At 41.2% G+C, this 27,802-nt stretch overlaps 1 protein-coding gene across 2 annotated transcripts in view; it reads left to right on the forward strand.

Moving 5' to 3' along the window:
• ptdss2 (phosphatidylserine synthase 2) overlaps positions 1-27,802 on the forward strand; it is a 77,758-nt gene that overhangs the window by 32,732 nt on the left and 17,224 nt on the right. For both annotated transcript variants that reach the window (XM_063062177.1, XM_063062178.1), the window contains exons 5-7: positions 17,834-17,968; positions 25,373-25,423; positions 26,714-26,827. In XM_063062177.1, the coding sequence (XP_062918247.1) occupies positions 17,834-17,968; positions 25,373-25,423; positions 26,714-26,827 (300 nt within the window). The remainder of the gene's footprint in view (positions 1-17,833; positions 17,969-25,372; positions 25,424-26,713; positions 26,828-27,802) is intronic.

Here is a 27,802-nt window from a genome sequence, read left to right on the forward strand (position 1 = left end):
ACTGAAAACGTTGCTTTCATTTCCAACATATCTCTGCAATGAATGCAACGAAAACTAAATTGCGGAATAGACTGGACATAAGGAATCCCGTTCGAGTGTCACTGTCTCCCTTCACCCCTCGATAGGACCGTCTTGTTGCAGGAAAAGAAGCCCAGGGCTCCCACTGATTCAGCGATATTGGTGTGTTGCAATGATTTTATATGTTCATACGGGGAAAATATGTGTTGTGTGTTTAATATCCAAACGTTACTTAAAATGTTATGATGCTATTGACTTATATGACCATATAACAATTACAACACGGAAACAGGCCATCTCTGCCCATCTAGTCCGTGCCGAACGCTACTCTCACCTAGTCCCACAGACCTGCACTCAGCCCATAACCCTCCATTTCTTTCCTGTCCATATACCTATCCAATTTTTCTTTAAATGACAAAATTGAACCTGTCTCTACCACTTCTACTGGAAGTTCGTTCAACACTTACTTCAAGCTCCCCTGATAATTGACTTATGACTATATTCATGCGAGGAAAATATGCGCTGTGTGTTTAATATTAAATTCGTTAGATAAACCCTTTTAGAAACAAAATTGTGTATTAGCCACTTATCACCTATATTGCGTTTGCGATTAACACCCCCTCCCCCTGAACAGAATCGCCAAAAATTAATTGTAGGAAAAAAATCGGCACGTACACGCATGCGCACTGGTGCCCACGCAAGGTTTCATGGTCATTGTCTTTTTTTGGGGTAAACCCAACGTATTTGACTGCTAATCTTGTTCGCTGGCAACCCTACCAAACCCCCCCCCCCGGTTGGCCGGTTCGCAAGAATATTGTCAATATGAAACCGGACCGCAGTGCGAAAAAGGTTGGGGACCCCCTGCTCTAAGCTGCTCAGGTGTGCTGCTGCACAATAACTGAAAACTCCTGTCACACAGTCTTTGTTGCTGCGCAACTGGTATTTTCTTTTATATCATGTTTTATGAAAGTGTTGCACAGTCTTCAGACTGTGTAAGTATAAATAAATAAATCTGCTCAGAGCAATGATTGGTCCATGCAGCTGCAAAAAAGCATTAGAGGGAACGTTGATCTTTAAGCATGCAAAGTAGATCCTTTTGAGGTAACACATGTTTGTCAGCGAAATATTTCACTATAATCATCGTAAATAAAGTACTGATAAAATCACTAGGAAAGAACTGATCTCCTCTACTGGGAGTCATTGATATTGTTGACGTTTTGCATGTAAAAATGTTTGAAATGGTGATTTTGAATTGCACTCAGGTTTATGAACACTGCATTCTGTCGATTTTCGCAAATATACATTCAGTATATCATTGAAGTGTTTTCAGCTGCTTAATCATTAAGCTTTTATGAAGCTTGGCTCTGTAATCAAGAGTGTGACTGAATCGTCATTGCATCATGTGCTTTGAATCTGTGCAGTCTTTTACTTTCAGCATTTTGTTGGAATCCAGTTTTCTCTTTCCGTCATCCTTGTGTCTCTCTTGCTGGGGGATGGGCCAACTCAGGATTCCATTCTCACTGATTTTGAATTACCGAGATGAAACTAAGATGTCTGTATCTGAAATAGAAGTGACTATTTTTCTATGCTTTCCTTGCTCTATCAACATTGAATTTCATTGAATTGTTATTCAGTTTAGCTTCAGATCTTCAATAAGAATATTGATAATATTAACAGGAGAAAATTTGTAGATGCTGGTAAAATGCTGGAGAAACTCAGCAGGCCAGGCAGCATATGTGGAAAAGAGTAAACAGTTGACATTTCAGGCTGATACCCTTCTTCAGGACTGCAGAATAAAAGATGAGAAGTCAGAGCAATAAGGTGGGGGGAGGGGTGGAAGTACAAGGTGGTAGTTGATAGGTGAAACAAGGAATGGGAGGGAAGAGGGGTGAAGTAAAGAGCTGAAAAGTTGATTGGTGAAAGAAATAAAGGGCTGGAGAAGGGGGAAATCTGATAAGAGAGGGTGGAAGACCAGAGGGAGCTGGTGGGCAGGTAAGGAGATAAGGTGAGCGAAGGAATCAGGGAGTGGTGAAGGTGGGGGCAATTACCAGAAGTTTGAGAAATCGATGTTCATACCATCAGGTTGGAGGCTACCTAGACAGAATATAAAGTGTTGCTCCTCCAACCTGTGTGGCCTCATCATGGCAGTAGAGGAGGCCATGGTCTAATATGTCGGAATGTGAAGTAGAATTGAAATGGGTGGCTGCCAGGAGATCCCGCTTTTTCTGCTGGCCATAGTGTAAGTGTTGGTGAAGTGGTCTCCCAATCTACGTTGGGTCTCACCAATATACAGGAAGCTACACCAGGAGCATCAGATGGAGCAGACGGCCCCCACAGACTTGCAGGTGAAGTGTCGCCTCACCTGGATGAACTGTTAGGGGCCCTGAATGGTAGTGAGGGGGGAGGTGTAGGAGCAGGTGTGGCACTTGTTCCACTTGCAAGGAGAAGTATCAGGAAGGAGAACAATTTTGATAATATTGATCCTTGTTTAATTTTGACACACATAGATGTTTAGGTATATTTTTAATGAATGTTTAATTTCTTTCTGCAAATTGGGATTATCCTCCTTTATTTGTGTAAGCAAAGTAGTTCACATTAAACCATCTGTATGTACTTTGGCATCAGAGATTACCCTTAAAAAATCTGAGCAGCTGGGTAAATAATCACCACTAAATGCATCAGTGGATGGATACACAGCATTAAAGTTATGGGTTCTGTGCTATCATAAGCAACTATTCTTATCAAGATTAATTTAGTAAATAATATACAGATTGTAATTCTGTAGTCCAGCTATTCACTTGTCTCATGAAGGGCCCCGGATTAAAACGTTGACTTTGCTCTTTTCCATAGATGCTGCCTGGCCTGATGAGCTCCTCCAACATTTTGTGTGTTGCTAAGCTCTGTACTAATCTGTAGTTAATTAACCTACCAGTACAACTTTGGTGAACTTTAGCCCACAGTCCTTCTGACTTGCAGAAACTTTGGATTGTTGGCAGTTCTTGGAATCCTTCTGTGATGGGGGGAAATGTTCAAACTTTAAAAAAGAATAAATCTCTTGCTCAGATGGTGATGAATGGGGGCAATTTCTGTGGTTTAGCACCAATCATGTTGAAAGGGTGCCAGTCTAGAGAGTTTCAACCTGTAATCCAAAATGCTTTAATATGTTTTGCAATTTTATTTTATCTAATATATTTGGTCAGTTTACAAGTAGTGAATTCTCATGTTAAGCTATCCTGAACTATTTAAATTATTTTAAATGAAAATGGAATTTTAAATAATTTAAATTGTTTAAATTAAATTTGAGTACACATTTCTGGTTTAAAACATGATTTTTAGACAAAGCTGCTCATCTAAAGCTAATGTATACTATATTATAGGGAGATATAAAGACTGAAGATAATTATGTACATTAGTTTTTTTCAGTGAAGCAGAAATGGCATTTAAATATATTGCAGTCCCCTGTCATTTGTGCTGGATTTGACCCAAGAATAGCTGACATTGGGGGAAAAAGGTAACGGATGGTTTCTCATTGCTGTCAAACTTTTATTGTCAGTATTAATTCAGATGGTGATTTATAAAGCTTTATTAATTTTACTGGTTTACCCTTAACCCTTCAGAATAAAATAAATTGTCTGTGTTTAATATCAAAACTAAGTTGAATCTAATCACTCGGCTCAAGGGCTGAATTATTTAGGTGCTGTTTGGGCATAGTATGCAATAGTTGGATTTTCAGAAGGCTGCTAAACGAGATAAGAGCTCATATTACTACAGGAAAAATCCTAGCGTAGACAGAAGATTGGCAGGGTTGGTTTTGGGACCACTTCTTTTCACATTATGTGTCAGTGATTTGGATGATGGAATTGATGGGTTTGTGGCCAAGTTTCCAGATGTTAGAAAGGTAGGTGGAGAAGCAGGTAGTGTTGAAGGAGGATTTGGACAGATTGGAAGGATGGGAAAAGAAGTGACAAATGTAATACAGTGTAGGGAAATGTATGGTCATGCACTTTGGTAGAAGAAATAAAGGAGTAGAAATAAAGAACGCAATGTTAGCATTCATTTTAAGAGGAAGAGAATATAAAAGCAAGGATGTAATGATAAGACATTATAAGGTATTGATCAGATCACATTTGGGCAACTGTGAGCAGTTTTGGGTCTTATTTCTCAGAAAAGATTTGCTGGAATTTGAAAGAGTTCAGAGGAGATTTATGAGAATGACCCAGGAATAAAAAGGTTAACGTATTAGCAATTGGATGGTACTGGGTTTATACTCACTGGAGTTTAGTAGAATGAAGGGGGAATCTTATTGAAACTTACCAAATATTGAAAGGCCTTGATAGAGTGGAGGTGGAGATAAGGTTTCCAATCGTTGGGGAGTTCAAGGCCAGAAAGCGCAGCACCAGAGTAAAAGGGTGTTCCTTTAGAACAGATGAGGAATTTATTTAGCCAGAGCATGGTGAAACTATGGAATTCATTGCCACAGATGGCTGTAGAGGACAAGTCATTTGATCTATTTAAAGCAGAGGTTGATAGGTTCTTTATTAGCCAGAGCATCAAAGGTTATGGGGAGAAGGCAGGAAGATGAGCTTGAAATGGATAATCAGCCATGATGGAATGGAGAAGTAGAATCAATGGCTGAATGTTCTAATTCTGCTCCACTGTCTTATGGTCCTGAAAAGCCATAGTTTTTCAAAACTATGCTCTCCCACAAATGGAAGTAGTGGTTGAATTGACCTTTATCTAAAGCAGGTTTCAACCAGGATTCCGCGGAACCATAGAATTACGTGTGAGGTCACCAGGAGTTCTGCGAGAGATCATGATTAAAATAAATAAGCATCGTTTTTGAACTTCACTGCAACGCACTATGCTAGGGATCATAGTGGTGGGCAGTGACCGAGCAGCCCCGTTAGCAATCTCGTTCAAGGTCTCTAAGCCCAGTGTGGCAGTGCATAGTAGGACCATGTTTATTTGGTTGAGTCCATTCTCAGTTTTTGACGTGAGATAGGGCAGGCCGCTGATAATTGACAAGCGCTATATCGCACAGGGGTGGGGGGGATGGTAGACTAATGAGCATGAAGTATGTTTTCCAAACATTGAATGGACTTGCCCAACTTCAGCTGTGACATCAGTCTCTTCCTCCTGAATTATCCAGGTTGCTGAGTCAACAGATTTCACCAATAAATGTCATATTGTAACATTTGTAAGATTTGTAAATGATAGTGAAATTCAAGAAAACTTTTTTTCGTTGCAAAGAGCTGCCTGAAACAAGCAAAGGCCAAGATATATTTATCTAGAAACAACAGGTCTCTCTTGGAGGAACTGTGTTGGGATCTGTACTGATGAATCCCCATCAATGTTTGGCTCCATGAGCAGTTTCGTTTTTCTTGTTTTTACATGTTACTTTTGGTAATACAAATGACATACATTTTTTAGGCTAATTGAATAAATATCCTGATTTAAGTTTCTGTAGATATCTTAAGTGCACTTTTGGTGGTCAGTTACGGAATCAAAAGCCATTACTCTTTCTTACTGAAATTTCTCTTTTCAGTGTATATGCAGGTGAATACTGCAAAAACAGGGCCTTAACATTCAAAGAATGCGTGCTTTTTAACTTGTTCCAAAGACTGAATCTTTTTCAAAAGGGTACAGGAGCATGTAAAACCATTTTGGCTTGCTGTTTTTGTTCATTTTCTTGTTAAATTTAAACAGTAGTGTGCTGTTTGGCAACTGAGGGCGTCGGAATGTGGGGAATTGACAGTTTGACTGTCAGATGAACTTTAGCACTGACACTGTTTTGATTCTGGCTGCGCTTCATTACTTCTAGTAAAAAGGCAAGTTTTATCTCATAGAACCGTGCATGCTTGTGTAAACAATATTTTCAATTGATGTGAGAAAGAGGACCTAAGGAAATAAAATTTTGTCTACCAAATGCACAAACTATGGGCATTTATAATATTAAAAAGAGATTAGATCAGAAAAAAATTATGCTATTTTATACTTGGTTGTCTTAGTTCATCTGGAACCCAACATTTAGGCTGAAAAATCACAAGAGCCATGCTCTGTAAATTCTAATTTAATAATCCACAGGAAATGCAAGATTCAAAGATTCTAAGTTCATTTATTATCAAAGAATGTCTGCACTGTACAACCCTGATATTCGTCTTCCCCACTGACAGCTACAAAACAATAAAAACCATAAAACCCGTGCAAAGAAAAACACATTGCGCAAATGGCAACAAAAAAAAAGAGCGAAAATCACAAAATCGAAAGATTCCAGGCTGTTCGGTTCAGCTCAGTGTTCGTTATCTGCAGGCTATCCTGAATCCAAGTTGTCCAAAGTAGCAAACAAAGAAAGAAGCGAGAGACACACATCACATCATAACCTGTACTCCAATCCGCAAAAAGTGTTGATTAGATCTTGCTCAGAACTCCAGCACTCCTGTGACAGCATTGGCGGGGGGAGGCAGAGAGACTGTCACACACAGTGAGCGAGAGGCTGGTGGACAGCGCTGAACACCCACTCGCCTCGATAATTTCAATCTGCTACAGTGCCTTAATCAGCGAGAAATGGAGTCCCATCTGCCGGCTTCTTGGCGTTGAGGCCAGGCATTTTGTTCGTAGCCTCATGGAACACCCTTGGAGGTAGCAAAGCACTAGATCGTTCAATCAGCTCTAAAATGTATATCACAGGTTCCAACAGTCAAACTACATTTGAAAGAAAAAAGGACGTGAAAGAAGTCGTTTCTGGAGGATGTCACCTTGGTTGCTTTGTTCACTGATGCCATCTTCTTGTAAAAGGAATCCACAGTTATCCTGTGTAATATTTTGTCCGGATTTGTTCAAAGAAACTTGGACTTTAGCATCCATTAGTATGGGGCAATTCTCATATCCTAGTTGATTAGAGATTTGACTAGCTTCAAGTAAACAATCAGGTAATTCATATGTAGTGCCCTGGTTCACATCTTTACTGTTATGCTGTAGATATTCCATTTAGCAGCTCTGAGAATTGTTTGTGCTGCTTTCAGCCTGTTTGGGTTATTGTTGGAGATAAGGGATGATGTGGAATGTGTGCCATTCAATTAGTGTGAAGTTTTTCTTGGTGAGGGACAATAAGATTAGTCTTGAGCTTTTGTTTGAGAAGAGATGAAGAGAGAAGACACTGAGGAGAACCGGTCCTAGCATACAATCCAGTGGGAGACCGTTTGTTTGAGATGGATTGCGAGCGACGTTCAGAAGGTGGTGTGTAGTTTCACATTGACCGAGGGCCCAGCGCGTGAGTGACAGAGAAGTTCAAGATGAGCTCCAACTTGTGCACATTTGACTGTTTAATTAGAATGGGCCCTTTTCTTTTTGTTATTCTTTACGAACCCTTTAGTTAAGATTCATAAATATAATTCTTTTAATCGTGTGCAGTGTACTGTCTGTTATTTTGTGGCATTAATTTGTAACAGGGTAGCGAATTACACAGCAGCCACACAAATGGGGGGGTTGGGGGGTGTCACCCCTCAATCTCACATTTGGCGGGGCTGGAGATTGTCATCCCAAGATTTATGCAGTTGAGGAAACCAGAGTGTTTCACATAAGTAACCTCATAGCATGACATTCTAAGCCTTCCGTCTTTTGTCTTGAACAGGTTATTAAGCTTTGCACATAATGCATGCTAAAAGGGGTGATTGTTTTTGTATTGTACCCATTGTCTTGTAGATATACAGTAAACTTGCATATCATTCTCTAAACATTTATTCTGGAATGGGTTTGTACATCTTCCTAAAACTGCCCTATTTCATTAAGGTACTCCTTGAAAAACATCACTTGGGTTAATTGTTATGTGACCTATGAATTCTTATGAATCTTGAGTGAACATTCTGGCATTGTCCTCTGGAAAAATTCTAATTCTAGGTTTGTAAAGGGACTTGAACATGTAATTTTTGGCTTTGGCGGTTAGAAAGCTCATTATTGATCCTTAGTTGACTTATACCCAGCCAAAGTGATGTATATATTTGGGATTCTACCTTTGCCACAAAACATTCACAACAAGCAAGATTTCCTAATGGCCAACCATTTAAATTCCAATCCCCAATCAGACATGTCGATCCCTGGCCTCCTCTACTGGCACGATGAGGTCACTCTCAGGTTGGTGGAGCAACAACTCTCATTCTGTCTGGGTAGTCTCCAACCTGACGAATGAGCATCTGTTTCTATAAATTACAATAGTTTATCCACTCTCCCTTCTCTTTTTCCATTCCACATTCTGTTTGCCTCTCATCCCTTTTTTCACCTGCCCATCAGCTCCCTCTGGTTCCCCTCTTCCTTCCTTTGCTCCCAGGGTCCACACTTCTCTCTTATTAGATATCTTCAGCCTTTTACCTTTCCACCCAGCTTCTCACTTATCTCCACTCCCCCAGCAGTCTACTTTCTCCCTTATCTGGCTTCACACATTGCCTTCCAGCTTGTACTCTTTCTCCTCCCCCCCCCCCCCCACCTTTTTATTTTTTCTTTTCTGGTCCTGATGATGGTATTGGCCCAAAGTATTGATTCTTTATTCCTTTCCATAGATGCTACCTGACCTGCTGAGTATCTGCAAAATCTCTTGTGTTTATGCAAATATGCACGTCCCCTCAAGCATACTTCACCAGTTAATGCGGTTGTGATTAATCTGATAATATCCGAACTCTGCAATCCTGTCTGCTGATGAGCTGATGGTAACCTACACCTGTGTTAACAATTCTCTCTCTCTTCCCCTTGTCATTTCGACATTGCCAGATGAAAAGAGTTTTCCAAATAGTCTTGAGAGAGGAATTTTCTCCTGGTCTATTTTAAACATTCTGTGACTTCTTTTAAATCAGTCGCCCTTTATTCATGTTTCTCCTACCTGAGGCAATATCCTTTCCATATCTACGCTCTGTTCTGTGTCTTTCAATCAAAGTAAGACTTCTGAAGCATTCAAGATCCTAGACTTTACAGCCATAGAAAATAAAGACTTCCATAAATATAGCACATTTCATGATCTCAGGATGTCTCATGGTGTTGTTTCCTTTTTAATTTATTTGTACAAATAAGAAATATGAAAAAGTTTATGCATTTCTGTGCTATGCTGTACTTTTAATTTGAGCAGATCAAGTTGATTTTTCTTAGGAGCAAATTAAAATCTTTCATAATCCTTATTATTTGAGAAAGAAATCCCTCATGCTTTTCATTATTAAGCTTTTTGAATTAAAATTTCAAGTGTTCTAAGCAAGATCCTGTGATTGCCCCATTTAAATTTAGCCTTGAGGATAGCCATGACGTGGAGTTGTAATGAATGCTAGTGAACTCAACAAAAATGTATAAAATGTTAAGAATTAAGAGCTTGGTGCAGTATTCAGACATGCTAACTTTACCCAACCTTTCAGTTATACTCTTGCATTTAGATAATCAGATTTGTTCTGCAAGATTCTACTATGATTCTGTGATTTGGGTTGAGTGTTGCTTTATTGTAGGAATCATAATTTCCTACTGACCTGAATTTTAAAAAGGAATGTAATTAATAAATTCACCTCTCTTGCACCTATACTTTTCCAGAAAAAAAACTTCAATGTAAAATGTATAAAATAAAATCCATTTTCCAATTATTTGTCATGTACACTTTGATGTAATATTAGGATTTCAGCAAGGTTTAAATTAGCAGCCCCGATGTAATTGCAAAAAAAGGAATGGTGATACGTCAGATTGCTAGATATTCTGAAATATATACATTTCTTTATGAACTGTACATCACTTTCAGGATTATTTACTATTAATATTAACTATTATTTCAGTAATAGTTTATAATAGTTGAAAGTTATCATATTACCTGTTAAGCATTGAGTAGGCAGCTGTTATGGACCTTAATGGTCCTGTGTAGTACTGGATTTAGAATGGATGCTGTCTCCTTTCGTATTGTCCTTGCTTGCACCTACACCAAATTACATTATAGCTGTTACTTGTATATCTATAATAGTGAGCATCCTTCATGTACAAGTTTATATCTTTATTTACTTGTGATTTCCTCAAGTAAATTTTCGACTCATTCTCATCTTTCTGTTCCCCAATTATGACAGTTGAACACGATCATGACTCTTGTCTGTTAAATTAATGCAGTTTCTCTTGTTTCTTTGCCATCTATTTCTTTTTGGGGAATTTGGTATGTTATAGGGCAGAGGGGAAGAGATGGATAGCTGATGAACTTCATTTTCGTTTTTTTTTCTCCAACGGCGTTCAGAGAGGCGGGACTGCGCAGGCGTGACGTCGGGCAGTGCAGCGCGGCAGATTTAAAAGGGCAGAAATCCTGCTTCGGGTTTGATTCGAAGAAGGAAGTCGGAGTGGGAGTGCCGAGAAAGACATTTCTGAAATTTTCGGGTTTTTTTCTCCAACGGCGTTCAGAGAGGTGGGACTGCGCAGGCGTGTGACGTCGGGCAGTGCAGCGCGGCAAATTTAAAAGGAACAGAGCCTCATAGAGCGGGCAGCGTAGTTTGCGGGCGGCGGAGTGAGCCGGGAGCAGAGTGAAGACTTAAGGGCTTCGGCGCAACGGGCTTAGGCGGAAACGGGCGAGGCGAGGAAGGTTGGCATTCATTTTCTGTTGTTATTTGAGGAGAGGGGCAGTATGAGTGTGAGGGCAGTTTGCTGTTCTCGGTGTCGGATGTGGGAGGCCCTGGAATCTCCAAGCCTCCCGGACGTCTACATCTGCGCCAAGTGCATCGAGATTGCAGCTCCTAAGGGACCGCGTTACGGAACTGGAGCTGCAGCTCGATGACCTTCGTCTGGTCAGGGAGAGTGAGGAGTTGATAGAGAGGAGTTGCAGGCAGGTGGTCACACCGGGGCCACGGGAGGCAGACAAGTGGGTCACGGTTAGGAGGGGGAAGGGGAAGAGTCAGGTAATAGAGAGTACCCCGGTGGCTGTGCCCCTTAACAATAGGTACTCCTGTTTGAGTACTCTTGGGGGTGGGGGGGACCAGCTTACCCGGGGGAAGCGACAGTGGCCGTGCCTCCGGCACAGAGTCCGGCCCTGTAGCTCAGAAGGGTAGGGCAAGGAAGAGGAGGGCAGTTGTGATGGGGGACTCGATAGTAAGGGGGTCAGATAGGCGATTCTGTGGACGCAGTCCAGAGACCCGGATGGTAGTTTGCCTCCCTGGTGCCAGGGTCCGGGATATTTCTGATTGTGTTCAAGATATCCTGAAGTGGGAGGGTGAGGAGCCAGAGGTCGTGGTACATATAGGAACCAATGACATAGGTAGGAAAAGGGATGAGGTCCTGAAAGGAGAATATAGGGAGCTAGGAAGGGAGTTGAGAAAAAGGACCGCAAAGGTAGTAATCTCAGGATTACTGCCTGTGCCACGCGACAGTGAGAGTAGGAATGCGATGAGGTGGAGGATAAATGCGTGGCTGAGGGATTGGAGCAGGGGGCAGGGATTCAAGTTTTTGGATCATTGGGACCTCTTTTGGCACAGGTGTGACCTGTACAAAAAGGACGGGTTACACTTGAATCCAAGGGGGACCAATATCCTGGCAGGGAGATAAGCGAGGGCTACTGAGGTGACTTTAAACTAGAATGGTTGGGGGGTGGGAATCAAATTAAAGAGGCTAGGCGAGAGGAGGTTAGTTCACAACAGGGGGATGGGAACGAGTGCAGAGAGACAGAGGGGTGTAAAGTGAGGGTAGAAGCAAAAAGTAGTAAGGAGAAAAGTAAAAGTGGCAGGCTGACAAATCCAGGGCAAGCATTAAAAAGGGCCACTTTTCAACATAATTGTATAAGGGCTAAGAGAGTTGTAAAAGAGCGCCTGAAGGCTTTGTGTGTCAATGCAAGGAGCATTCGTAATAAGGTGGATGAATTGAAAGTGCAGATTGTTATTAATGATTATGATATAGTTGGGATCATAGAGACATGGCTCCAGGGTGACCAAGGATGGGAGCTCAACGTTCAGGGATATTCAATATTCAGGAGGGATAGACATGAAGGAAGGGGAGGTGGGGTGGCGTTGCTGGTTAAAGAAGAGATTAACGCAATAGAAAGGAAGGACATAAGCCGGGAAGATGTGGAATCAATATGGGTAGAGCTGCGTAACACTAAGGGGCAGAAGACGCTGGTGGGAGTTGTGTACAGGCCACCTAACAGTAGTAGTGAGGTCGGAGATGGTATTAAACAGGAAATTAGAAATGTGAATGGGTGACTTCAATCTACATGTAGATTGGGTGAACCAAATTGGTAAAGGTGCTGAGGAAGGGGATTTCTTGGAATGTATGCGGGATGGTTTTTTGAACCAACATGTCGAGGAACCAACTAGAGAGCAGGCTATTCTGGACTGGGTTTTGAGCAATGAGGAAGGGTTAATTAGCAATCTTGTCGTGAGAGGCCCCTTGGGTAAGAGTGACCATAATATGGTGGAATTCTTCATTAAGATGGAGAGTGACATAGTTAATTCAGAAACAAAGGTTCTGAACTTAAAGAGGGGTAACTTTGAAGGTATGAGACGTGAATTAGCTAAGATAGACTGGCAAATGACACTTGAAGGATTGACGGTGGATGTGCAATGGCAAGCATTTAAAGATTGCATGGATGAACTACAACAATTGTTCATCCCAGTTTGGCAAAAGAATAAATCAAGGAAGGTAGTGCACCCGTGGCTGACGAGAAATTAGGGATAGTATCAATTCCAAAGAAGAAGCATACAAATTAGCCAGAAAATGTGGCTCACCTGAGGACTGGGAGAAATTCAGAGTTCAGCAGAGGAGGACAAAGGGCTTAATTAGGAAGGGGAAAAAATATTATGAGAGAAAACTGGCAGGGAACATAAAAACTGACTGTAAAAGCTTTTATAGATATGTGAAAAGGAAAAGACTGGTAAAGACAAATGTAGGTCCCCTGCAGACAGAAACAGGTGAATTGATTATGGGGACCAAGGACATGGCAGACCAATTGAATAATTACTTTGGTTCTGTCTTCACTAAGGAGTACATAAATAATCTTCCAGAAATAATAGGGGACAGAGGGTCCAGTGAAATGGAGGAACTGAGTGAAATACATGTTAGTAGAGAAGTGGTGTTAGGTAAATTGAAGGGATTAAAGGCCCATAAATCCCCAGGGCCAGATGGTCTGCATCCCAGAGTGCTTAAGGAAGTAGCCCAAGAAATAGTGGATGCATTAGTGATAATTTTTCAAAACTCTTTAGATTCTGGACTAGTTCCTGAGGATTGGAGGGTGGCTAATGTAACCCCACTTTTTAAAAAAGGAGGGAGAGAGAAACTGGAGAATTATAGACCGGTTAGCCTAACGTTGGTGGTGGGGAAACTGCTGGAGTCAGTTATCGAAGATGTGATAACAGCACATTTGGAAAGCGGTGAAATCATCGGACAAAGTCAGCATGGATTTGTGAAAGGAAAATCATGTCTGACGAATCTCATAGAATTTTTTGAGGATGTAACTAGTAGAGTGGATAGGGGAGAACCAGTGGATGTGGTATATTTGGATTTTCAAAAGGCTTTTGACAAGGTCCCACACAGGAGATTAGTGTGCAAACTTAAAGCACGCAGTATTGGGGGTAAGGTATTGATGTGGATAGAGAATTGGTTAGCAGACAGGAAGCAAAGAGTGGGAATAAACGGGACCTTTTCAGACTGGCAGGCGGTGACTAGTGGGGTACCGCAAGGCTCAGTGCTGGGACCCCAGTTTACAATATATATTAATGACTTGGATGAGGGAATTAAATGCAGCATCTCCAAGTTTGCGGATGACACGAAGCTGGGTGGCAGTGTTAGCTGTGAGGAGGATGCTAAGAGGATGCAGAGTGACTTGGATAGGTTGGGTGAGTGGGCAAATTCATGGCAGATGCAATTTAATGTGGATAAATGTGAAGTTATCCACTTTGCTGGCAAAAATAGGAAAACAGATTATTATCTGAATGGTGGCCGATTAGGAAAAGTGGAGGTGCAACGAGACCTGGGTGTCATTATACACCAGTCATTGAAAGTGGGCATGCAGGTACAGCAGGCGGTGAAAAAGGCAAATGGTATGCTGGCATTTATAGCGAGAGGATTCGAGTACAGGAGCAGGGAGGTACTACTGCAGTTGTACAAGGCCTTGGTGAGACCACACCTGGAGTATTGTGTGCAGTTTTGGTCCCCTAATCTGAGGAAAGACATCCTTGCCATAGAGGGAGTACAAAGAAGGTTCACCAGTTTGATTCCTGGGATGGCAGGACTTTCATATGAAGAAAGACTGGATGAACTGGGCTTGTACTCGTTGGAATTTAGAAGATTGAGGAGGGATCTGATTGAAACGTATAAAATCCTAAAGGGATTGGACAGGCTAGATGCAGGAAGATTGTTCCCGATGTTGGGGAAGTCTAGAATGAGGGGTCACAGTTTGAGGATAAAGGGGAAGCCTTTTAGGACCGAGATTAGGAAAAACTTCTTCACACAGAGAGTGGTGAATCTGTGGAATTCTCTGCCACAGGAAACAGTTGAGGCCAGTTCATTGGCTATATTTAAGAGGGAGTTGGATGAGGCCCTTGTGGCTACGGGGATCAGGGGGTATGGAGGGAAGGCTGGGGCAGGGTTCTAAGTTGGATGATCAGCCATGATCATAATAAATGGCGGTGCAGGCTCGAAGGGCCGAATGGCCTACTCCTGCACCTATTTTCTATGTTTCTATTACTGCTTATGAATGTGGGACTGTTTTTATTCTTAGAATTGTGACTTATTTTTAACTTAGGAGCCTGAGTATACACTGAACCTCCTACTTTATATCAGTACTTTCTCAGTGTAATAGCCAACAGACTCAGACAGGCATTTGAACAGGCAAAGCATAGAAGGATGCAGACTTAATGCAGGCAAATGGATTAGACAATAGGTGCAGGAGTAGGCCATTTGGCCCTTCGAGCCAGCACCGTCATTCACTGTGATCATGGCTGATCATCCACAATCAGTATCCAGTTCCTGCCTTATCCCCATAACCTTTGATTCTGCTATCTTTGGTAAGAGCTCTATCCATCTCTTTCGTGAAAGCATCCAGAGACTTGGCTTCCACAGCCTTCTGGGGCAGAGCATTCCATATATCCACTACTCTCTGGGTGAAAAAGTTTTTCCTCAACTCCGTTCTAAATGACCTACCCCTTATTATTAAACTGTGGCCTCTGGTTCTGGACTCACCCATCAGCGGGAACATGCTTACTGCCTCCAGCATGTCCGATCCCTTAATAATCTTTTATGTTTCAATAAAATCCCTTCTCAGCCTTCTAAATTCCAGAGTATACAAGCCCAGTCGCTCCAATCTTTCGACATGTGACAGTCCCATCATCCTGGGAATTAACCTTGTGAACCTACGCTGCACTCCCTCAATAGCAAGAATGTCCTTCCTCAAATTTGGAGACCAAAACTGCACACAGTACTCCAGGTGTGGTCTCACCAGGGCCCTGTACAGCTGCAGAAGGACCTCTTTGCTCTTATACTCAATTCCCCTTGTTATGAAGGCCAGCATGCCATTAGCTTTCTTCACTGCCTGCAGTACTTGCATGCTTGCTTTCAGTGACTGATGTACAAGAACACCTAGATCTCGTTGTGCTTCCCCTTTTCCTAACTTGACTCCATTTAGGTAATAATCTGTCTTCCCGTTCTTACCAACAAAGTGGATAACCTCACTTTTCTCCATATTAAACTGCATCTGCCATGCATCTGCCCACTCACCCAGCCTGTCCAAGTCACCCTGCATTCTCATAACATCCTCCTCACATTTCACACTGTCACCCAGCTTTGTGTCATCGGCAAATTTGCTAATGTTACTTTTAATTTTCTCATCTAATTTATTAATATATATTGTAAACAGATGCGCTCCCAGCACTGAACCCTGCGGTACCCCACTGGTCACCGCCTGCCATTCCGAAAGGGACCCGCTAATCGCTACTCTTTGTTTTCTGTCAGCCAGCCAATTTTCAATCCATATCAGTACTCTGCCCCCAATACCATGTGCCCTAATTTTGCCCACTAATCTCCTATGTTGGGCTTTATCAAAAGCTTTCTGAAAGTCCAGGTACACTACATCCACTATTTCTCCTTTGTCCATTTTCATAGTTACATCCTCAAAAAATTGCAGAAGATTAGTCAAGCACGATTTCCCCTTCGTAAATCCATGCTGACTCGGACCAATCCTGTTACTGCTATCGAGATGTGTCGTAATTTCATCTTTTATAATTGATTCCAGCATCTTTCCCACCACTGACATCAGGCTAAGCAACTCTGACAATGAATCTATGATCCTTTTCTCTATCATAAATCTATTTTTAGTGCTATAAATTGATTGCTGCACTATTTTGCAGCCCTATAATATTTTTATACCAAATACACCACATGCAATAAGGAAACATTGCAAAGTAACTCTTGGGCTAGTATTGATAATAGGATAAGCTGCCCCTCATTGCTCAGAATATTGGAAGTTGTTGTTTCACGTAAATTCTTTTATTATCTTTTTATAATTGATTTTTTTAAATTTCTGAAAAGGATATAGCTATCCTAATTAATCAGTTTCTACAAATTTGTGATGGAACTGAATTATGTATATGATTGTTAGATTTAATGTGATTTTTAATAGGGATAGAATTTTTGGCTTTCTGGAATTTATTACATTTGTTGTGTATTATTGAGGGGAGAAATACTGTAAATTGCTTGGTCCTATTTGTTTGAAACATTATTTGCCTCAAATTCAAATCAGCAATTTGTCTGTTTCTGATGCTTTGAAATGAAACGAATCCACGGCATAACATTTTGAGTAAGTTGGTGGTACTGCTCAGAATATATGACACAGTTGATGTGAAAAGGAAAATTTTCAGTGAGTGATGTCTCGGCATTGAGTGATTTTCTTCCTTCCTTCCTTTCCCTGTCTCCTACCACCTTGTTCCCCTCTGAACCAAATTAGTTTGGTGAGATTGACAAATATTGAGGTAGTACAGTTAGTAGAACTGCTGCCTTACAGAGTAATCTAGATTCAATCCTAGTTTTTGGAGCAGTGTGTGTGAATCTTGCATGTTCTCTTTGTAACTGCACAGGTTTCCTTTAGGTCCTTGTTTCCCACCCATCCCCCACATCCCAAAGGCATACAGGTTGTAAGTGGTAAAATTTGTGGATACTTAATAGGAATATAGAGAGAATAAGTATAATTGGATGTTTGATAGCTGGTGAGGACTTAGTTAGCCAAAGGGCCATTTCTTTGCTTTAGCATTCTAAATCTAAGAACTAGTCCTCTTTAGGGTCATTTTTATTTTGTTGGAATTGAAAACATATAGCCCACTTAATTCTAAAGCAAATATCTTGGTTATTCCACTGATATGCAGAGATAGTGAATAATTACAATGTTGACTTTATTGGTTTCTAACTAGATTCTGCAATGTTTGCATTTAAGAGTTGCTGGTATAGTGTACACATAGGTGTGTGGAGATTCCAAACGATATGCTGCCACTTTTAATTTTTAGGCCGAAGCACTTGAGCTGGGGAATTGAAATCTCATTTCTTAAGAACGTAACTGCCCTTGAGAACATGTTTACAGGTTAACTTAAACAGCAAGTGCTGCCAGTGAATTGGGTGGAAAGTGCAGTTTCAAGGGGGCATCACTGTAACTGGTTTAATTAAGAGATCAGGAGGAAGTGATGTTGCATAAGAACTCATGCAGTTAAAAGGTATTAAGTTTAAATACCTATTGGAAACATGGTTTTATGGTTATCTTTTTATTTTCACTTGTACTCAGTGACACATTTAGAATCTTTAACTTGGGCCATGTTTGTGCAGCTTCACTGAGTGCTTGTTTATATTTTCACAGACTGTTCAGGATGGTCGTCAATTCATGAAATTCATCGATTCAAAACTAGGGGTGCCCTTGCCTGAGAGGGACTATGGTGGCAACTGTCTTATTTTTGACCCAGGAAATAAGACTGATCCATATCACAACATTTGGGTGAGATTGATTTGCATTTTTAAATTGCCATATACGTTCTGTATTTGTGGATGGAATCCAGTGTTTAAAAGTGCTCCCGTGAACAGCCTTAACTTTCCTCCAAAGGAACAGAACTAAGTAAATATTTTTACCCCTCAAATAGAGGAACAGTATGGAAAGCAGAGGTAGTTAATTATGTTAGATTATGATGAAGAATGACAATTTTGTAATTGTCATGTCAAACGAATTTATTGTATCTTTACTAGTGCTTTGCCGTTATTGAAGAATGGTCAAAATATACAATGCCTTGTAAAAGTGTTTAACCTCCAACTCTGTTCACATAAATGAATATTACAACCAGGGTTTTGTTCAATTTAACTGAGAATTTTTATTTGTGAATCTTGTGCTCCTTTTTTTTTTAAACCCCACAGTAAAAACCTCCACAAAACAGGGAAAATTGTAAAGCATGAAAAACTAAAGTTTCAAAACCTGATAAGAAGTATTTATCCCACTTTGCTCAATAGTTAATTGAACTACCTCTCACAGTTATTATAGCCAGTAGTCTTTTTTGACAAGTCTCTATTAGCTTTGCACAATATGATGGAACAGGATTTACCTATTCCTCCTTGCAAAATTGCTCAAGCTGTGCCAGGTTAGTTGGGAAATTTGAGGTCTTGCCAGAGATTTACAAATTGGGTTAAGGTCAGGACCCTAACTGGGCCACTTGAAAACACTTTCTTCATTTGAAGCAACTCCGTGGTTGCTTTGGCAGTGTGCTTTGGGTCATGGTCTGCTGAAAGTCAAACTTCCTTCCCAGTTTAAGCTTTCTGGCAGAGGCTATAAGATTTTTATCCAAACTCTACCTGTATTTAGCAGTATTATTTTCCCATCAATCCTGACCAGACTTCCAGTCCCTGATGCTGAAAAGCATCCCGAAAGCTACCTTCATCATACTTCACAGTAGGGGTGGTGTTACCTGGCTGATGCACAATTTTAGATTTGCACCACACGTATTGCTTAGTATTAAGGACAAAAAGTTCAACTTTTGTCTCCTCTGACAAGACTTTTTCCCACATCTTTACAGTACCTTCTAAGTGACACTTTGCAAAATCTTAATGGACAAGGATTTTTTTTTACACCCGGGCTTTTTTCTTGCCACTCTCCCTATTTGTGCAAGGCCTTGGTGATTGTTGAGCCATGAACTTCATCTCCAGTTGCAGCCATTGACTTCTGCAGCTCACTCATAGTGACTGTTGGTGTCACAGTTGCTTTTCTAACAAGTGCCATTTTTCTACGGTGACTAAGTTTAAAGGGGCGGCCTGACCTAGGCAGCATGGCTATGGTTTCATATTTTTCCACTTTTTCCACAATGGCCTGCGCTGAACGCTGAGGTATGTTCAGTGCCTTTGAGGTGGTCTTGTATCCTTCCACAGATTTCTGCTTCTCAGTGATCATTTCCATGACTTGTCTTGAATGCTTTTTTGTCTTAATTTTGGTTTTGTCTGTTGAAAATCTACCATACTGTTGGACCTTACAGAGGGAGGGTGTATTTATACTTATGAATTCATTAAAAACAGGTGATCCTCCAATTTTCTACATCAACCAGTTGGGTGAGTTGGGAAGGTAGTATATTGTACCTGATGAAAGTTAGTGTGGTCGAGACAACAGAGGCTTATGGAGAAGAGAAATTATAAGCCGTGTCTCCCCTCTCTCATTATGGGCAATGTGAGATCACCGGGTAATAAAATGGACGAGTTGACGGCGCTAGCCAGGAGTCAGAGAACATTTCGGGAGAGTAGTGTTATGTGTTTTACCGAAACGTGGCTGCATGAGGACATACCCGATCAAAACATTTCCGTAGAGGGCTTCCAGACCATTCGGGCTGACCGGAATTGCACTGCAAGCGGTAAGTGTAAAGGAGGGGTCTTGCTGTTCTGGTAAACAACAGATGGTGCAATCCTGGTCATATTATGATCAAGGAACGTGATTGCAGCCCGGATATTTAACTTCTTGCTGTTGGACTCCGGCCATATTATTTGCCAAGGGAAATCTCACATGCAATTGTGGTTGTTGTGTACATCCCTCCCTCTGCCAACCCGACGTCAGCGTGTAACATGATTTACACCATCATAGCCAGATTACAAACCCAGCGCCCAAGTGCCCTCATTACCATCTCGGGTGACTTCAACCATGTTACCATGGCTAAAACACTGCCCAACTTCACGCAGTATGTGAGCTGTGCAACCAGAGGGGAGAGGACTCTGGATTTGATGTATGCTAATGTTTAGGATGCAGACAGCTCCTCTCCCCTCTCCCCCCCCCCCCCCCCCCCATTGGGAAGGTCAGATCACAACCTGGTGCATCTCAAACCCTGCTACGTGCCTCTGGTGAAGACTAAACCTGCAACCTTGAGGACAGTAAGGAAATGGTCGGAGGAGGCTTATGAGGCGCTCCAGTGTTGTTTTGAGGTGACAGACTAGCAGGCACTCTGTGAGCCACATGGAGAGGATATTGATGGGTTCACAGAGTGCATCACTGGTTACATCAACTTCTGTGTGGACTGCAATGTTCTGACAAGAACTGTCCTTTGTTATTCAAATAACAAGCCATGGGTAACAAAGGACATTAAGGACATCCTGAACACTAAAAAGAGGGCGTTTAGAGATGGAAATAGGGAGGAGCTGAGGACAATACAGAGGGACCTGAAAGCCAGGATCAGGGAGACTAAAGACAGGTATAGGAGGAAGGTTGAGTGGAAACTCCAGCAGAACAACATGAGAGAGGTCTGGAGTGGGATGAGGACCATCACTGGGTTCCGGCAAACTAGCAACAGAGGACCTGAAGGCAGTGTGGACAGGGCCAACAAACTTAACCTGTTCTTTAACAGATTTGGCATTGTGGCCCCTGCCCATCCCCCACATGATTCATCTGTTGTCAGCCCTCAACCAACGCATATTCCACTCTCCCCTCCTACCCCTCCTCACAGTCCCCCACTCTGCTCTCATGAAACCCCTTCCCCACATGAAACCACCACGGTGGGCTTCACAGCTGAACAGGTGAGAAGACAGTTGAAACGTCTCAACCCAAGCAAGGCTGCAGGCTTGGATGGTGTCAGTACCAAGGTGCTCAAAGCCCGTGCCCCTCAGCGATGTGGAGTACCTGAGCTTGAGTCTCCAGAGGGGTCCTGTGGAAGACGTCCTACCTCGTCCGTGCCGAAGATGCCGTGCCGCGCCCCAGTGGCCTCAATGACTACAGACCGGTGGCATTGACCTCCCACATCATGAAGACCCTGGAGAGACTTGTTCTGGAGCTGTGGTTAGGCCACACTTAGATCCCCTCCAGTTCGCCTACCAGCCCTGACTAGGAGTTGAGGATGCCATCGTCTACCTGCTGAACCGTGTCTACACCCACCTGGACATGCCAGTGAGCACTGAGGGTCATGTTTTTTGACTTCTCCAGTGCATCCAACACCATCTGCCCTGCTCTGCTGGGGGAGAAGCTGACAGCGAAGCAGGTGGATGCTTTCCTGGTGTCATGGATTATTGATTACCTGACTGGCAGACCACAGTACGTGTGTTTGCAACACAGTATGTCCGACAGAGTGATCAGCAGCACTGGGGCTCCACAGGGGACTGTCTTGTCTCCCTTTCTCTTCACCATTTACACCTCAGACTTCAACTACTGCACAGAGTCTTGTCATCTTCAGAAATTTTCAGATGACTCTGCCATAGTTGGATGCATCAGCAAGGGAGATGAAGCTGAGTACAGGGCTACGGTAGAAAACTTTGTCACATGGTGTGAGCAGAATTATCTGCAGCTTAATGTGAAAAAGACTAAGGAGCTGGTGGTGGACCTGAGGAGAGGTAAGGTACCGGTGACCCCTGTTTCCATCCAGGGGGTCAGTGTGGACATGGTGGAGGATTACAAATACCTGGGGATACGAATTGACAATAAACTGGACTGGTCAAAGAACACTGAGGCTGTCTGCAAGAAGGGTCAGAGACGTCTCTATTTCCTGAGGAGACTGAGGTCCTTTAACATCTGTCGGACGATGCTGAGGATGTTGTACGAGTCTGTGGTGGCCAGTGCGATCATGTTTGCTGTTGTGTGTTGGGGCAGCAGGCTGAGGGTAGCAGACACCAACAGAATCAACAAACTCATTCGTAAGGCCAATGATGTTGTGGGGATGGAACTGGACTCTCTGACAGTGGTGTCTGAAAAGAGGATGCTGCCCAAGTTGCATGCCATCTTGGACAATGCCTCCCACCCACTACATAATGTACTGGGTGGGCACAGGAGTACATTCAGCCAGAGACTCATTCCACCGAGATGCAACACTGAGCATCATAGGAAGTCATTCCTGCCTGTGGCCATCAAACTTTACAACTCCTCCCTTGGGTCAGACACCCTGAGCCAATAGGCTGGTCCTGGACTTATTTCCTGGCATTTACATATTCCTATTTAATTACTTATGGTTTTATATTGCTTTATTTATACTCTATTCTAGGTTGGTGCAACTGTAACGAAAACCAATTTCCCTCGGGATCAATAAAGTATGACTATGGTAATTGCAAAGGGAACAAATACTTTTTCAGCCTCTCAATTATGTTTTTTTATTTTTAGTAAATTGATGACAAGTTTTGGAATTTATCTTTTGATTTGCCACAATGCACAATACTTTGTAGATTAGCTCAAATCCTGCTTCAATCTATTTTGAGTTTAGAAAATGAGACAGTAAAGTGGGAAAACAGTATTTTATATTGATTTTTCAAGTTTCGGAGACTATAATGACAGCAGGTTGAAAGACATGAGAGGCAATGTTTAAGGAAAAAGAGACATTAATTATATCAGCCAACATTAAGGCAGAAAGAGATTGATGACTGTTTAGGTTGAATAAAATTAAGTGAATTGCAGGTACATCTTGTTGGCAAAATAAATTTGGAGAAAGCCAGAGGATAAGATCAGAGGATCAAGAAAAAAATGATGGATTTCAGGGATGAAGGGAGCAAGTAACCAAAATCTAGGAAAGGTTAATGAATTTTATCTTTGACAGAACAAGTTCATATACTATATACCTCATAATTGTTTGAGGTGAGAGTGGTGAAGGTTGGTGATGACATTTTAAGATGGTTTCTCATTAAAATGTCGTCGTATTCCTTCATATGGTTAAGTGTCAGGTGCTTCAACTTAAATCTTACCCATTCTTGTAGAGTTTTGGCAGCAATGTAGATGAGAATTTGCTTTACATTTCACTGTCTTCCCCTGTCAATTTAGTTACAGCCCAGTAAACAATTGGAAATGTTGAATCAGAGAAGATCATTACATCCACTTTGCAATTATCAAAGAATTTTAAAGAATTTCTATAAAATAGTTATTAGCTTCTCGGAAAACAAATCTAACTAATCATCTAGAAGCTTTATTATTTAGGCAGATTGTGTTTGTCTATTATTGTGACTTAGATGAAGGTCAGACCCATTTTATGAGTACTTTCAAGATGCTGTATTTGGAAGTGAGGTTATTTATTCATTTATTTATTCCTTATTGCAAATATTTCTGGCATATCATTTCACTGTATAATTATTCTAATTTGTACTCCATACAGCAGAAACTTGGTTCTTTTGGAAAATTATTATATATTTTTACATTGACATAATTTTTGACTGGATTGCAGGCCTCTTTTGAAATGACCTTTTCTACATCCAAATTTGATTATCATACTATTTGGATTTTACATGCAGTTCTTCAATCAGTGAAGGTTACCTGAAAATGTTGGCTTATTTGATTCTCACTGCAGCATAGCATCAAAACTCCAAACAATCCAACTGAGATTGGCTCTATCAATGGCTTTTAAGTTTCGAGGCATAAAAATGGCTTAATTTAACTTTCAGCAGCTGTGTACATACATCTATTGATGCTTCTGGACACATCTTCAGTGATGTTCCTGGAATCATCGGGTGTTTCCGGTCTTTCAACATCATACAACCTCCTCCAGGTGACCCAGCCGGGGCTGATCAGACCCCAGTTTGTGTCCAGATGGCTAGCTACTTATGACTCCATGGCTCCCCTCTTTTGAGCCACAGCCATCTTGAGGCCCTCTCTGCCGCATTGGTGGTACTGCGGATGGCTCTCCTCTTCCCCTCTCCCTCGATGCCCAAAATGCTGAAGGCTTTAACTAAAGAATGGGCTACGAATCCCCTAACAACCACCCTCCACTGGTTTGAAGCTTAATTTCATTTTACAATTTATGCTATCAGATTTTTAACACTATATCTAAGAGCAAGCTGAGGTAAGAAGATTCTACGCTTTAATTTTGCATTGTATTTTTATCTCTTCCTTACTACTGAAAGCAATTTGATTGTTAATAGGCAGCTAAATTTTGTGAACTTCCTGATAGTGTACTTGAGTATGTCACTCAGTCAGCATGCTAGTGATCAGGGAATGGCTCTACTTGGATCTGAAACCTCAAATAATCCTCTATTCATTCTACATTTTACTTGTAGTGTTAGACTGGTTTAAAGGCTGTTAGATTAGATTAGATTATGAGGACACTCAGTCCTCGTTTATTGTCATTTAGAAATGCATGCATTAAAAAATGATGCAACATTCGTCCAGAATGATATCACAAGAAAACACAGGACAAACCAAAACTAAAACTGACAAAACCACATAATTATAACATATAGTTACAAGAGTACAGATCAATACCATAATTTGATAAAGAGCAGACCATGGGCACGGTAAAAAAAAAAGTCTCAAAGTCCCGATAAACTCATCATCTCACGCAGGCGGCAGAAGGGAGGAACTCTCCCCGCCATGAACCTCCAAGCGCCGCCAACTTGCCGATGCAGCACCATTGGAAGCACCCGACCGCAGCGGATTCTGAGTCCGTCCGAAAACTTCGAGCCTCCGACACAGCCTCTCCAAGCACCATCCTCTGCCGAGCGCTTTGACCCTGCCGCGGCCGCTGAGCAACAAGCAAAGCCGAGGACTCGGGGCCTTCTCCTCTGGAGATTCTGGATCACACAGTAGCAGCAGCAGCGAAGCAGGCATTTCAGAAGTTTCACCAGATGTTCCTCTGTGCTCTCACGTCCGTCTCCATCAAATCAGGATTGTGCATGGCACCCTACTTGACAAGTAACAGATATCACCACCAGAGTGGCTGCTGCCTTTTTGTTGCCTTTTTCCATATCTGTGGTTTTATGAAACGTGGGCAGTAACTGGGTGGTCACCTGTAGACCTTTACATATTGTATCAGTTTTCTCTGAGATCAGTCAGTGAGTTAAAGCATCTTTTAAACAACAAGTTGAGCAAGGTGTAAAAAGTAGTTTTCTGATAATTGGTAGGAAGAAAAATACTTTTATAGTTAAAAAATGTAATTAGAAGTTCAATTTGAAAATCTGAAATTTCCTGTATCTTGTATTTTAGGACAAATTGGATGGATTTGTCCCAGCTCATTTCCTTGGATGGTACCTTAAGGTAGGATAAGAATGCGATTCGCTTTCATCCATGACTATTTTGCTAATTAAAGCTCCACCAAGATTTGTTATCCATTGTGTAAAGATGTAATTTTTCAGCTTTCCCTTGGAGGAGCAACTGTTTGAAAAGAAGACAAACTGTCTTGATTATAATCTTTTTGGAGCACAGTTACTATTGGGATGCAACAAGCTAGTGTGAACAAATGAAAAGTGCTAATAAATGCAAACTAATCTATCCAAATATGGTGCAGAACAACTGCATTATTAATTCATGAGTAGGTTATATTTAGCCTTTAGTATTTTGTATGCACTGAGGTATTTCAATATTTCATGCATTACAACCATCAATTCAGAGCTGCCATGGATAATTCTGCCCTGTGTCCTCATCATAGCACAGAAATGAATTCGTTTGGTCATTGTGTTTTTGCTAAATTCATGAAGTGGCTTTTCAGTTGATTCTGCCTTGCTCCAAAACCTTGCAAATTTCTCTCCTTTAATTATTTATCAATTTCCTTTTTAAAAGTATCATTCAAGTTGTCTTTGCCATCATTTCAGCGATACTTGCAACTTAGATCATATATGGGCCATTGTCCCGCTTGAAACACGTTTTACCATCCAATGATATTTATGACTCAATTATTTTATCAATCAATGTCGCTTATCTGTCTTACCTTTGCCTCTATATATAGATGCAGACAGAGAGAGAGAGAGGTTTAAAATTATTAACTATTCAGTATCAACGTAGAATAGTTCTAGATTTTTACCATGGTCTCCATGAAAATTGCTTTCTGTCTTCTGGTCTTGAATGGCCTGGCTTTAATTATGTGGTTCTTTCCCTGTGTCTTGATCTGTCCATCCAGTCAACTGCACTTCCAGATCAATGGGAAAGAGTTTCACTTCTTGTGCCTACCACTCTCTTTCAAAATGGACCATCTAAGTTTACTTGATCTTCCTGGATAAGCTAATCCTTGGAGCTCTCATAATTCCATCCAGTACTCCTTCCAAGGTATCTTTTCAGTGGAAATCTGAGATGTGAATGCCAAATCGTGTGAAGTAATTGGACACATCCCCTGAAATTTTGGTATCGTAAATCCATAACTAAATCATTCATTAAGCAGTCTTCCAGTGTCTTATCAGAATCTCATTCTTCAGGCTGTAAGTGGGAAAAAATATCTTAATTCTATGAAAGTAATGGAGAAATTTATCTTATAAGTGTAACTCGCTGTACAGTCTTTTTTTTCATCATTTATTAGTCTTTTCAGTAGTGTTTTTTTCCCTCTCTTCTCCCTAGACACTAATGATTCGAGACTGGTGGATGTGTATGATAATCAGTGTGATGTTTGAGTTTCTGGAGTACAGCCTAGAGCATCAGTTACCTAACTTCAGTGAATGCTGGTGGGACCATGTATGTATCTGGGGAAAATACAGGCATGTTTCATGCTATCATACAACCTGAAGTAAACTACGTAATGTTATTAACTATTGATATAGAAGCATCTTTAATTTCATGGAATTACTCCAAGATTTGAGTGGATTAACTGTGAAGATAATTGTCAGCAAATTTTCTCTTGAAGGAACTCTCTTAGTATGGTTTGTGGTGAACATGGCTAAGAACTTTAATTTCTACAACAATGCTTGCAGACAGAAAAAGTCTCAGCACTTCTTGTTAAAAAAGAAATGAAGAGTGGATGCTGAGTAAGGAGATGAAAGGGGGAAATAGAGAACTACTGGAATAGGGTAATGATGTGTACAGATGGTAAATTTCTTGGTCGAGAGGGTAGATTATTGAAGAAACTGCAGAAATTAAGATTAAACACTCAAGTAATTGTGTGGAAGTTGAAGCTGCCATCTTAGCACTTTTATCTTTTTCTTGAGTCCAAATTTTGACAAATTTCAAGGCTGGGATACATTTTTGGATGTCCGAAAGAAACTTGTATGGTTATTGAGTGTAGGTTGGAGAACAGATGATGTGGATCGTTAGCTGAGCCATGGTTTTATTGAGGGTTGTATAGCATATTGCTCTGTTAACTTCTTTTTCCTATGTTTGTGGATCAGAAAAAAAGTTTAGAAATACTGTAGTTTATGCTGAACAGGACAAACCATGAATAGTAAGTGGTTTTAGCAAATGAGCATCTGTTAATGAGGTGATCCAACCAAATCTAAAGGTAACCATCAAGCCTTCTTGAGCTTAATAAAAAGACATATTGAGCTAGTGTTTCATTGCAATAAGTGTATTTACTCTTGTAATGCAGGAAATGGGCAAGGGAAACAGTGAGAATGGCAGTGCAGCCCTGTTGATAATGGAGACCATAAATGTCTGGGCACCATTTGAGTAAGTGACATTGAGTGTATTGCCATGTGTATAAATGATAAAGTAAAA

Source organism: Mobula hypostoma, chromosome 11 (genome assembly GCF_963921235.1).
Source record: "Mobula hypostoma chromosome 11, sMobHyp1.1, whole genome shotgun sequence".
Lineage (NCBI taxonomy): Eukaryota > Metazoa > Chordata > Chondrichthyes > Myliobatiformes > Myliobatidae > Mobula > Mobula hypostoma.